At 37.5% G+C, this 14,518-nt stretch overlaps 1 protein-coding gene across 3 annotated transcripts in view; it reads right to left on the bottom strand.

The window, feature by feature from the left end:
- The window catches only part of NKAIN3 (sodium/potassium transporting ATPase interacting 3), a 335,352-nt gene that overhangs the window by 18,332 nt on the left and 302,502 nt on the right, over positions 1-14,518 (bottom strand). For 2 of the 3 annotated variants that reach the window (XM_066546886.1, XM_066546896.1), the window contains exon 5: positions 8,188-8,248. In XM_066546886.1, coding sequence (XP_066402983.1) covers positions 8,188-8,248 — 61 coding nt within the window. Of the gene's footprint in view, positions 1-8,148; positions 8,249-14,518 lie in introns of all 3 variants that reach the window. The other variant, XM_066546904.1, reaches the window with a different exon arrangement.

Here is a 14,518-nt window from a genome sequence, read left to right as displayed (position 1 = left end):
CTCCCTCAACCTGCTGGCAATGTCCTTCCTAATGCAGGCCAGGACACCTTTGGCCTCTTGGCCACCAGGGCATTGCTGGCTCATGGGCAGATGTTGCCCACCAGGAGCCCCAGGTCCTTCTCTGCAGAGCTGCTTTCCAGCAGGTCAGCACTCAGCCTCTGCTGGGGCAGGGGGTTTCTCTTCCCCAGGGGCAGGACCCTGCATTTGCCTTTGTTGAATTTGCACACAGTTGCACAAACGTGTGTATGTGTATACATATATATATATTTTTTTTTAATATGTGATATGTCATATAATATTCATAAAATCACTGAATCCTAGCATGTTTTGGTTTAGAAGAAATCTTTAAAGACCATCTAGTCCAATCCTCTTGTGCTGAGCAGGAACGTCTTCATCTAGATCAGGCTGCTGGCCTGCAGTTTTGTTTCCAGTTATGAGGCACCTGGCCCTTCTCTGCACAACCTCTTCCAGTGTTTTATTCTGGAATATATAATTCCAGAATAAATTCTCATTGTAAAAAATTATATCATATATCTAGTCTGAATGTTCTGGATCAATGGTGGAAATGCTTAACATTAATTGTATTTGAAAAACAGAAATTGATCAGGTAGTTGCAAACTACTCTCTACCTACCTTTGAAATCAATTCAAAGTTAAGCAGAGTGTTCATATCTGTGTTTGAAGCAAAATATGTATATATTCAACTACATACCCATCCATATGGATATACATACCCACATACACACATATATACACATGCATATATTTATCAAAACAGGTAAAATTGTCTCATGATGATAGAATACTAATCTGACACATATCTCTGTTCAGAAAATTGATGGTACTTTCTAAAAATAGTACATAAAATCTATTTCACTTTCCTTACAGATATTTCTAAATACTTTACCTGTGCTTCTGAAATCTCATTTAAATGACTACATATAATATATGTGCATATTTCTACAGTCAGAATCCAGAACTGTGGATGGAAGTTAGTGATTGCAGCTCTGCACCTTTTGGCAGCTGAACACTCACACAATTCACTGGTGTAACAGAGATCTTTAAAAAATATTAAATTTTACTCTCCTGAACTCTTCCTCAACTTTTTTTAAAAAAGGACATTATTGGAGAACTCCATCTTGACCAAAATTACCAAATATCATTTCAATGTATGAAGCAGAGAGGGGAATATGCCTCACCCACTGAGCTGTCTGTAGTGCCAGATACAGCTGGCTCAGGGCACTTGGGATTTCCTCCCTCACAAAAGAACATTTCAAAACTGTACTGTGACTTAATCATGACTGCTGTGACCTGCTAATATTCTGGAGAATAACCAATAATATTATGTTTGCTAAAGTGATTGAGATTATTCTTTTCTACTGAATTTCAGGAAGAAATTTCTGACTTGTGCCTAAGGGAGGAATTGTGGGAGTGCACTGGAGGTACTCTTACTATTTGAGTGACTTATCCCCTTCCTTAATGAAAAATCAATGAACTGCTGGCTTGCATGCAGGTGTATTGATTATTATCTCCACAACCTATTCAAGCAACCCAACATTAAGAAATTAATTCTTTACTGAAGATAGACTAAAATATTTTACTGAAGTGGTTTAGAAACTCAAGGGGGATTTCCTCAAGTTATTTGAGTCACACCTTAGAGTAAACAATCTTCAACCAATGAAAGACTGGAATTAGCTTACATGTCATTTAGATGATGCCATTTCCTCATGCTTTGTCTGCACCCTATCTGGACAAACCTTACATGTTGTATCCCACATAAAACATGTGGTACTTTCAAGCAGGTAACCTCTGCTGCTGCTAGAAATACTCCACAGTTAAGACACCTCTTTCTGTACACTTTGCATCATCTATTATTTAAAGACAATCTCTTAGAACATTGTTCTGCAACAGTCAATGGAGAATACAACTGGAAATGAAGACCATTTTGTACATTTTGCTAGGGGAATGTAAAAGCAGTTGCATGAGTATTTTTTTTTTAGATTTGCTTTCCTGTGAGAGATTACTCATCCATGGTTGTTAAGCAGAAAAAAAGAAGGGGAATCATGTCTTTGCTGCAATTTTTTGCCAATAGCCTACCTAGAATCAAGATTTTTTTCCTAGTATTTGTATTTATATTGTTTATTGCTTTTATTTTATACCACCTCAAAGATTTTACCCTTGGTTGTGTGCATTATATCTATGCATATGTTTCCATATGAATTAGAATAAATGCTTTCTCAGGCAATGTATGATAACTGAATGTGAAAAAAAAAAGAAAAAAGAAAAGAAAAAATAAATTGAAATAGTATGTAGAGGTAATTTAACTGGTGTAACATCCCTGCAGTATTTCCTCCTCTATTAAATGCTTCAGAATTCTTTGGGTTAGTTTAGTGTAGGAGTGAGCATGCATTTTCAGGTAATTCACACACTAAGGCTTGTGATAAATAAAGAGGACATCAATAGGACTGTAGGACCATACAATGTTGTTAAACCATAAAGTCTTGTTAGGACAGAGTTTTATCCTTTATATTTCCACTACAGGAGAAAGTGGAGTCAGGTATAAGTAGGGTAGAAAACAGATGAGTTGGCATCTAATTAACAAACTCCAGCTGGACAGACCTCTAGAGTCTACAGAAACTGCAACCTGACATTTGTCTCCATTAAATGTCTGGTGGGACTGTCCTGGGCCACAGCTGAGCTGAGGAAGCCCCCTGGATATGCCTGGTGACATTTCTGGTCATACCACAACCTCTCCTTCAGTTTAGGGTAGGCATCTGCATGATGATCACAGAGGCTGCTAGCAGGGAAGGAGCCACGCTGAAATGTGGGCAGCACCTCAGTGCAAGGAGCAGCAGGAACCACCTGTGGCATTGGCTGGGCTCTCTGGCTTTCCAGATGTTACAGACCACCTTTGATGACAGGTATGTGGGACACTTCATCTCTGCAGGAGGCCACTTTTTATTTTTAGAAAATTGTTCAGTTGAACTACAACATACATCTGGTTATGAACCCACTACTATTCTATTCTGAACTTGGCAAAAATACCTGATCCTGTTGTTTTTCCAAAACAGGTGAATTAAAATTCTGGGGTTTTGGGGTTCTTGTCCAAATGAACAGAAAAATGCAAACTGCTTTCAAGCCTTCAAAAAATACTGGTAGTCACTCCCATTTTCCAGAAATGCTAAAGTCAGGAGGATGCTGTCAATGTGGCAGCTTATAGTGCTGTTTCTCTGCCTAGCAGTAAAACTTATTATCATTTTAAACATCTGTGTCAAGCATATTCATCCACTGGTCAGGAAAAACACATTTTTTTCCAAGTCATTATGGTTTAAAGGTGACAGTGGTGAGTGCTAAAGCCCAGCGATGACCTGTGCTGCTGTTTGAAAAATTTTGTTAAGTCCTCATTTTCAAGGAGATAATTTAAGACAGTTGTTGACTGGGGATGTTTGATTCTTGTGTTGCCCAACAGAAGAGTAGTGCAGAATTCTCCTTCTTGGTGGTCCTTGATATTAAACATTTTATCACAAAAATTCTTTTCTCAGAGTGTAAATGGACTCAACTGCATGTACAATTGCAATTAATGTAAAGATTGTAGTGGGTTCCCAAAAACTCCTTAGCTAAGGAAACTTGGATACTTATATATAAAGGTAATCAGATATTTTTAATATTAGCTATTGTTAGCTAGTTCTTCATTCACTTTGCAAAAAAATAGCTTATTGATAAGAAATTTATCACTGCTGGACCTACTGTGTTAGTTAAATTATATATTAATTTAATATTAATAAATATTAAATTAAATGTGGTATAAAATTCTTTTTCTCTTGTTTGATTACTGAGAATAGATGCTCAATGGTGTGTATGAATGCAATGCCATATGTCAGATAAGGCAATGCAGTAGTTTTTCAGAGGAAGTAATAATGTCTCTTGCTTTACTTAATATCTTTCTAATGATAGCATATGGAGGGTCATATTGCTACCACAATATGGGGAAACTTGTATTTTGTAAAAACAAATTCATCTTCCTCTCTGTTCTGAAAGTACAGCTGAGCTGTGAACACCACTAGCGCAGAGCACAGACAAAAAAGAATTCTTTTTTTTGTTTATTAATTTTGTTCTTGTGTTTTCATTTAGGGGATAAATCTTCATGGTGAATGGAAGCCCTTTCCTTTATTTTTGCCCATGCACAAAAGAGGTTTAAGTTTCATTGTATTGGCTTTTTGGCATTTCAGCCTCATTTGTACAAAGATGCTGAAATCACAACTGTTGTTTTGTGGCAAACCTTCCCCTCTGATTTCACTGCTATTTCTTTATGCAATTTGTTAACAAATGAGTTTCCACTCCACAAAATCCAGTACACTACAAAACTATCACTTCTGACATGTGTCAGTGTCACATTTATGAACTAGCATTTAGCAGTAGTAGTACTAACAACTGTTTCTTAAAGAAGTCCAGAAACTATTTAGAGGTTTTTTAGAAAAAAAAAACTATTTAGAAAATCATGATTTTTAGCAATGTGTTTTGCCTAGTCTCCAGACTTCACTGAATTAAAACAGTAACTCTGACAAGGTGGAAATCAGTTTCTGAGTTCATTTTTAGGAGAAAATGATTCACAAACAGGATAGTGACAGGCTTTTATGATTACAGATTTCACATATTCCACTCCTTCAAAAGGGCTTATAGAGATTGATAGATCTACAAAGAAAGAAATGAAAAAATGAAGGGAAGAGATATAAATAGACTTTTTCATTAGGATGAATGATGGAAGGTAATAACCCCACTACCATAGTATGCCTTTTACATGTCCTTTTTTTTCATTCCTTTTGACCTGCTACCATCTTCCTTCTAAGTAAAAGTTAACTACAGTATGAAATGTAGGTAGGGTGAGCAAAAGCTGGAAATAAATGTTTCCTCAAGCATTATTACTGTTCAGAAAAGTGTCCATCAACTGAAATGTCAGGCTCCAAATCCATTTAAGCACTGCATAGAGGCTAAACAGACAGCTATTATTAATTTTAAGTCTGCTTGATGGGTTTTAGACCAAGAACTGGGGTTAACTCAATGCACTAAATATTGCAGAGTGTATTTAATTAGGGAGGCTTTGACACTCCGATGGCAGAGGATTTATTCTGTGCAAACTAATGCTTAAAATATGATGGAATAGCTAGATCTACCTAAGAAAAAGATCTGCTGCATCATATTTAAATGCATAAAATTGGTCTTAGTTGCAGGTTTTTGGACTTTTTTCCTAATATAAAGAGTTTACTTTCAATATGTTTTGAAGCACCATTGTGCTTGCATCTAGAATAATTTTCTGTTCATTATGCTGCAAATTAGCAATGTGAATTTCTCCAGAATAAGTCCTGTTCTTCTCAGCTAATTATCAAACTAAACTATTTTCTTACTGTGATTTAAACAGACATTTCTTTATTCAAAACATATTTGTGGGATTCTTATGAGGGGGTTAACACTTGTCTAAAATGTATTTATCTATAAGCATAGAGGGCTCTAAAACACAAATGGGCACTAAGACTCAAAGTGAGATATTAAAGGGCTGCTTATTTGCTTTTGATCCAATTGAAAATCTTAGAAGGTAATAAAAAAGTAGCAAGTCAGAAATTACTTCTTTCCAATGGTTGCAAAATCTCCTAGCTGCATCTATTCCACTTCTTTGCTCCTTTTTTTCTGTCCTTTGTGCCCTGCTCTGGCCCCTGCCCCAGGTCATTCTCTGCCAATAAAGAAAACCTATTCACACAAGAGTATAGAAGATCAAATGTAAAGATACAAGTGAAATGGGAAATTTGTCCATTCCTAACAAAGGACATTACACCATATTTTCCAAGACAAGTGAGGTGATTTTCACTTGTAACAGTAGAACACATTGCCATTGACAGTTCTGAAAGACAAGCAGAAATTAAATGCAGACCCCTGAGTCAATTGAGGAGAATGGGAACTGGGTTAGATCTACATATTGGGTTGCCTTAGCACTTGATGTATTTTATTGGTTGATAAATATGTTACCTGTTCTCCATTCTCAGTGATTTAAATTTCCATCTGTATCATATGGTTCAAAACCCTCAAAAGACAATTAGGTGGGCTCACCATCAGAGGAAAATGAAGCAGTCCCCATCTCTTCTGAACTAGACATGTTTTCAAAGTGAACAGGGCTATTAACTTTGAAAAAACCCTCTCGTGAGGCCTTGAATGTGTAAGTCACATATGGTCTGTAGCACATGACTGCAATTTCCATGAAGATGTATTCTTTCCTGGGAGTTTTGTCTTCCACACATGCCTAAAACAGGGTGTCTGAAGCACACTATAAAGGGCTAAACAAAGCCAAGAGTAATATAGCATATTTTTCTAAAAAATGGAAGAGTCTGTCTTCCCAGGTATCGATGCATCTGTGCTGGCATGTGGGTGTGGATGTGCATGTACAATTATCCTTCAAATGCATTGTAGTTTGTGTCTTCCTCATCTGCCTGCAGGCCTCCCCTAACACCCGATGTAGCCCCTCTGTTCCAGGCATTTAGTAACTGTCTCATAAACAAAGTTTCCAGCTATCCCTACGAAGCCCTGGCCACTGCCCTGACTCATCACAGCCGTAGGGACAGGAGCAGTGTCTGGATTTCACTGAGCAAAGGCTGTGTTTATGCATCCCAAGCCACACAGCCACTGTGCTGCTGTGCCATCTGCTGATGCCCTGTGTTACCAGTTCCTGCCTAACTGACAGTTTCCAGCTCTCCTAGGAAGCATTTTCTGGGCTTTTTCTCCCCAAGACCTACATTTTATTTATGTTTCTTCTCCAAGTGTTCATATTTCTCCTTTACAGCATCCATCCTTATTCAGGCTCCTTTTTCCTTTCCACAGTACAATATGTGCACACCATGCTTATGCCTTACCACTCAATTTTATCTGAGAATCTCTTTGATATAGTTTCTTCCTAATCAAAACCTGTAAATGATAGTGTCAAAATAGATTTGATACTAATGTCTGTTGCATTATGATGGAGAACTGAACATTGTACCATTTGTAGCAATAGAAAAATATTTTGTTTATAGTCCTTCACACTGTTTTCAATGAAACAATCTGCTTTTCCATCACAGACATGAATTACTTGAATTATGTTTTCAATAAGATTTTCCAAATATTATCAAATACCTTCCTACAAATTAAATTAATTTCTCCTATGATATTCATCCACTAGGCCTATTCTGTGAAAAAACAGAACAACTATGTAAAGATTTATGAATAAAAATTTATAAATAAATATTTAGTTTCATGTTATTTATGCTATAACCATAAAATGCTATTGACATTAGCTCTTTTTTTCCCCTAGAGAGAGCTATTTTACTGTTTACCTCCTCATAAAGAAGAAGTAATTTAAATGATCACACGTTGTTCCTTTTTTCAATTTGTTCTTGTATTCGCTCCTCTGCTCATCCAATATTTTTCCATTCTCTCTACTGCTTTTACCAATGGCTATCCCAGTCATGTGGGTATGGTGACATCCTCAGAGAATTCTCACAAAAACTTTTCACACAGCATCCTACCAAAATGTTCAGCATATTCAGATTTTTCCAATACTCTCTTAGTGACTTTTTGAGAAATACTTTCTTAAGGTGCGCACATTTTCAAACTTTTGGAACAACATGAGTACGTATAAAAGGGTTTTATTGACAAAAGCCAGTCAAGAATATGGGGTCAGCATTTTAAATACATGGTCTAGGTGCCTGTAAGCATAGAGCAGGTTTACCTAATTATTGATCAGAGTGATACTGCACACTGCAAATGGCTTGGTCTGTCCTCTCCATTAATTTTACTGCTGATAAAGATGTCATTTGGAAAAACAGATTAAGAGGCTTCAGGAGCTTTGAATCACATGTAAATGTACATCCATAAAGGCATACATGTCTATATGTATGCAACATGGATCACATAATTTTCATCACTGTGACTGGGTCATGTAAAAGGTTCACAAATTCCTATGAAGAAGTTCAGAAATTGCAATCCCACCTCAATAAGTTGTTAGTACCTAAATAAGTATGTCTTTAAGCATAATTGGTTGTGTACATGAATGCCAGATTCTGTCATTTTTCAAACTTTGTTCTTTGCCTTGGTAGTTTAATGCAAGACTAAGTTTCAGCCCAGGTACCTTGGCTCCAGGGATGGTGAGGTGTGTATCAGTACTTACAGCTGTCCTCCTCCTCCATGAAAATACTGATCACGTAACAGGCATACACAAATCCAATCAGCTGTGTGAAAAAAGAGGAAAGGCCATTAGAACACATCGAACACTTACAAAGCTGTTACTACAATGATAACTACAGGCATCACAGCTAAATTTTAAAGATATTTACTTCTATGTCCCAAATTTACATATTTCAGTGCAAAGAGCTAAATTAATTTCTTCTCTCTCTTTTGTTCATGTTGCATAACTTATATTTTATATATAAATATGCATTTTATAGTTTAAAATATTTTCCTAGTCTCACTGGGATCAGTATTGTTGAATACTACTATTGAGTAAAATTGGTGGAAAACATCTGTACCCTGATGTTCAGCTGTTATTTACTTTTGTTTGTTCTTCAATACCTCTGTTCTCACATGGCTTTTCCCACATGAATGTCAGCCTCTATGCACCTCATATGCTTACTAAAATGCCAAAATATTTATTGACTGCTACAGAATTAAGTCATAATAACACTTCTATGGAATCCACAAGAGATGTCTTTTGGTGCTACATAAAGTATCCCAGTGATAACTGTTAGGCAAAATTTGAAATTGATAGGTGAATTGTCATGATGTAACTGAACAGTAAAACTGGGTTATGATTATTGACATCAGGAAACACCTTATTTGATGTAATTCATGTTAACTATGCAGGAAATGAACAACAAAATCTCCCCAAAGACCAACAACAGTCAAACCATGCCATTATTTTAATAGCAGCACCCATGAAAGCATCCTCCTTAACCCAGATCTGTGTCACTTGTGCCACCAAGAGGAAGGGATTGAGATCTTTAGGATCAAGAAATAGAAACCCCACTCTTTCCTTATCCATATAGACAAAATGTTTTCTTATGACCATGACCAAAGATGAAGAAAATCCCACTGGGCAAGAAAATCTATTAAACTGCACAACCAGACATGTCCAATCTTGAGAAAATATTGTTTGTGCAGCTGTGCACAATTCACACCATCTGAAAGCCTTGAAAAGACTCTTCATGAGAGATTTCAAAAATAGCCCACAGATTAGTTTTAAGAACACTCCTTTTTCTCTGGTCCATTCAAAAAATCTAATTAAAATAGTTATTCTAAGGATGTCACGGATCAACCATCTGAGAAAGAGGTAATTTAATAGTATCTAGACAGGTATAAGCTCTTTCAGAAGCAGAAAAATCATTCCAACCTGCTTTCTGCTTGGGCTGCACGAGGAGCTTTACAAGAAGCTCCAAAAACCTCTCTACAGACAAAAAGCTTGTCCACACAAGGGAATTCAGGGAAGTTAAGATAAATTAATGAAAGCTGTGAAATCAATGCACATAAGATAAAGTACAATAAATCCCTGTGTGGCCTTTCCCATTCAGAAATAAAGTGGCCCTGGTTCACTGCAGCTTAATCCTTCTCCAAGGGATTAATCTTCCCATGGAGAATTAAGCTACAGTATGCTGAAGCTGAGCTACTTGTGAATGAGGGCTGTCACAGCTTCCTCTCCAGGGCATTCACCTCACTGCTGTTTTCACAGAGTAACTTTAATCCAACTTTTCTCTCATTCTAAGCAGATACAGTATCAGCAGCTTCCCTGACTGCTTTTTGGTGCCCAGTTTTCTGTGTGGTTTTGCCACAGCCTCTATCAGGTGAGCAGCACTGATGCTCTGAGCCAGCTAAACACAATCCAGCTCTGGAGGAGGCTGGGATGGATCCATGCCTGAGCTGCCCATCCCCATGAGCCTGGTGCCATGGAGGCTGCAGCAGGATGGGACCCACAGACATGGCAGGGCTCACTTTACCTGCTGAGAGTTGTGTGGGTGGTTAGGAGCAGTCCAACTCCTGCTATTAATGACAATGGGATTTTATGGATCAGCTGCCAGCACATCCAGGGCTAGCAGTGGCTTACAGACTCCTTGACAGATTAAGCACATTTTTTCCTTAAACTTCACAGTTTAGAGCACTTTTCAGGCATGACAACTAAAACAATACAATATAAAGTCTTCCAAGAGATCAAAAGACAAATCATACCTGAGATGCAGCACTTGTGCCACCTGAAGGTTACATATAATTTTAAAATATTGCATTAATACCGTGGAAAAACCAGAAGTCAGGTGATTTTCCATAACAGGATGTCACCTGTTTATTTGCAATGTTTCCTCATCACCATTTATGTTGTGCAATGTGACTTCATAAGTCACTTGGGTTTGTTTCTTTTTCTTAAACATGACTAAAATATTTTGAAGATTAAAGCTGCTGAACAAATAATGGACATGATAGGGATGAATTGTAGTACAGGCTGTGGGTTAAGTGTTTGTGAATGAAGATCAAATATTAGAATTTACTCTTTCCCATCATGTATTTATTTTTTCTTATTAGTTGTATTGTGCATTAAATTAACTTTATTTTTATAAAAGCATTTCCTCCTTTATATGTATATGTAGGCTCTCTATCCACGCATATTATATAAAACACATCTCTGTAAGTGCTTCCAGCAGATTTCTCAAATGTCTAAGATGCTGGGCAAGTGGATAAAGCACAGCAAGTCTCCCACTCTAACAAGTAATAAATGAACTGACACAGAGAAAGCAATAGGGAAAAGCCCCTATTGCTTTCTCTGTCCAAAAAATGTGGGTCATGACAAGCCTGAGTTTTAACAGTCCTAAGAGTTTACATCCTGCTCTTTTAGTAGACCTTCTCCTTAATCTTTTCCTGCTCTCTTCAATGTTTGAAACACACTTTGCCTAATCTGTGACCTTCTTGCAAAATCAGCAGCCTTTCTCTACTTCTCAGAAATATATTTCTTTATATTCTAATTAGCATTAGAAATCACTGCTAGCAGTTATATCTTTGATGTATATTTGTTTAAAACACACCATTCCCCTCATCTGTTTAGTTATTAATACCAAGAGAAGTAAAAAAAGTATATATGCACCCTCTTTCAATTTTGTGGTCTTTTCAATGGGAAAAAAAGATGAGGTGACTAACCATAGCCCTCCATACTCCAACAATATCTTTCTGTAGTTAAAAGTCAGAATGCATTTTTCTGAAAGAATAAAACAACAAGGGGAAAAAAGAGCCCTTTAGCATCAATTGTCAGGTATTGCTGCTTGAGGGGTCAGCAATGCTTGGCTTGTAACTAACAAACAAGTAGTTATAGCTGGGTAGCTGATATCTACAGCCCCATTAACAAGAAGTGAGCAAGTGGGAAAATACCCTTTGACAGATGAGACTTGTTTCCACGTCCTTAAACAGAGTTACAGCAACCACTGTGTGAATATTTTTGTAAATGAATCAATTAAAGCCTCTTATTTTGCGTTATTGATGGGCATGTTAATAAAATATTTATTCCAACAAATTGCTTTTGGTATCTTGATTAACACAGCTGCTGTTTAATTAATAGTGTTATGCTCATGTGAACCCATCTAGCCACCAGGCTAATTGCCAATCTTGGTACTGGAAATGTTGGCTATTGGCCTGGCACCAAGTGATAGACTTAAACGTGTGTTCCCTGATAACCAAAGCAATTATGATGCACATGAGCTGGAAGATTCTTAATTTGGTCATCTTGAGTTGCAGTAATCATTCAAAGGGACTGATTAAGGGGTTGGAACAGGATGTCCAAAGCATCAAAGATCACCAGCACCCGAAAGCATAAATGGGAGCCTCTGGCTTGGTGCAGAGAGAAGCACAGATGGCCAGGAGGCCTTGTCTTGACAACACTGAGTTCAAGGTGTGGAAATCTGGGATCCCTGCACTGTACAAGACTCCTAGTCTTACCTGGAGAGCCCAGGCTAGTTAAGTGTCTCAGAAGACACCTGGCAGTGTTATTCTGCAGAAAATCAAGTGGGAAATTGTGGGTAAAGGCTGCTGTCCCCAGCCTTCATCTATACAGTGGTTAGGCTACACACCTTTCTCTAGACAGAATAAGCAATGCATAAAATATTTCAGGGAATCACAGAAGGTTTTGGTTGGAAGGGACTTTAAACCTCTTCTGGTTCAACTCCCTGCCATGGGCAGGAGCATCTTTCACTAGGCCAGGTTTCTCAAATTTCATCCAGCCTGTCCTTGAACACTTTCAGATATGGGGCATTCACAGTTGGTCTTGGCAATCTGTTCAAGTGCCTCACCACCCTCATTATAAAAAATGTCTTCCTTAAATTCAATCTTGATCTATGCTCTTTCAATTTACAACTCTTACCCTTCATCCTCTCACCACAGACCATGGTAAACAGCCCCCTTTATAAATGGAAAGGCCAAAATAAAGTTTAAATAGCCCCAAGTCTCTCAGCCCTCCAAATATTCTCATGGTCCTCCAAGTGGAGTATCATGAAAGCAGAGTAAAGGGGTAGAATCACCTCCCTTGAACTGCTGCCTACACTTTTTGTGATGCAGCCAAGGGTACAATTGGCTTTCTGGACTGCAAGTGCACTTTGTTGACCCATGTTGACTCATATTAAGTTTGCCATCCAACATGATCTCCAAATTGTTCTCAGCAGGGCTCCTTTCCAGCCATTCATCCCCCAGTCTGTACTGCTATCACAGATTGCCCTGAGCCAGGTACAAGATCTTGCACATGGCCTTTTTGAAGTTCATGTGGTTCACACAAGCCCACTGCTTGGGCCTACCAAAGTCCCTCTGGGTGGCATCTCATCCTTCAGGCCCATCAACAGCACCACCCAGCTTGGTGCCATCAGCAAACCCTCCGAGGGTGCAGGCAATACTGCTATGTCAGTAATGAAGACATGAAATAACACTGGTCCCGCTATGGGCCCCTGAGTGATACCACTTGTTATTGAACATTGAGCCATAACTCTTTGGACATAACCACGCAGTATTTTCAGACCCATCAGAATTTTCCTACCAAAAATCTTATTTCTTCAGTGACTAGCTGAGAAATGTTGCTGAATTCTCCAAGTCATAGTGAAGAATAGGCTCAGGATGTGAGAAACAACTGTCAACTAGGCCAAGACCTCAGTGTGGATTCCACAAAGGGATTTCTTATTAGTGGAACATGGGTACATTGGTATGATGCTATTATTAAGGCTTTTGATGCATAATTTATTTTCTGCTGATATCCTTAGGTAGAAATAAAATAGTAGTAGTCTCTGTTATTTTTCTCCCATGCAGGCAGCAGATTCTCAAGAGGACCTTAATACTTTAGTCTAACTAAAATCTCCAGGCTTAAGCTATGGACATCTGCATGAAATGTAGATGCTAGTTTAATAGAAGTGAAATTAGATTATATAATTGTCCATCATTAAGCAGAGAGAAACTATTAAAACATGTAAGAAATTATAAAACTAATCATTTGAGCAAATATATGCTGTGAGATATAATTGCTTTAATAAATGGATATTACTAGAATATATCCTATTAAAAATAAGAATCAAACTGAGTGCAAACATGTATGTTTACTTGCTAATTAATGTATTTTAATAGTTGCTACTTAATATGGATTAACCTTTTCTTAGGAAAGCAAGGACAAATGCACAATAAAACTAGAGTGATGATTTAAATCAAGGCCATTTTCTGAAGACTGAAATACTTTTTATTAAAATTGATGATTTGGATAATTTTGCTTTAAGTCTTCCTGCTTTGCTTTGTCATCATCAGCTGTGGCCTTTGAATACACTCTCACAGTATGAGATTACTTTCCTACCAGCTTCACATACTACAGTTGCACTGGTTCACAGTAGATATGTGAGTCTTTCCTAAGTTTAGGATTACATGAAGCAGAGCCCTGGGCTATCAGGTTAATCTTCAAGGTCAGGTGTACAACAGGTCATTTACCACAGTTAAGCAATTACAGCAATTAGAGTTTTGTAGAGATCTCATTGCAACAGCATGGAACCATTCACACAAACAAAATAAATGTACAGTACTCCTGGCTCCAAGAGGATGTGTGTGGCAATGTAGGTAAACTACATTTGGAAGATTTCTCCAACCTGAAAATTGGAGAAAATGGAAACTGTGCTTCACTCTCTTCCTTGTACACATCTAGTCCACCCAGCTTGTCATGGCACTGAACACGGCTTTTTCTTGACTTCTTTTTTGCTGATGAGAACTGAAAATCATTATTTCTTATTTATGTCTTGGGGTTCTTCAAAAATGTAACTTGGCAAACACAATTCCTTTTATTCTGCAAGATATTTCACTATTACCTAATTTCCTACAAAGACCGAGGGAATATGAATGGAGAAGAAACTTTTAGAATTGAATCTTTATGCATTAAAAATTTGTAGGATACAAAGCTTGACAAGATGTCTTAAATTTAACTTATAAAATGGAAACTATGTAGCAAGAGTGAATTT

Source organism: Molothrus aeneus, chromosome 1 (genome assembly GCF_037042795.1).
Source record: "Molothrus aeneus isolate 106 chromosome 1, BPBGC_Maene_1.0, whole genome shotgun sequence".
Lineage (NCBI taxonomy): Eukaryota > Metazoa > Chordata > Aves > Passeriformes > Icteridae > Molothrus > Molothrus aeneus.
This window is presented reverse-complemented; position numbering and strand designations above follow the sequence as displayed.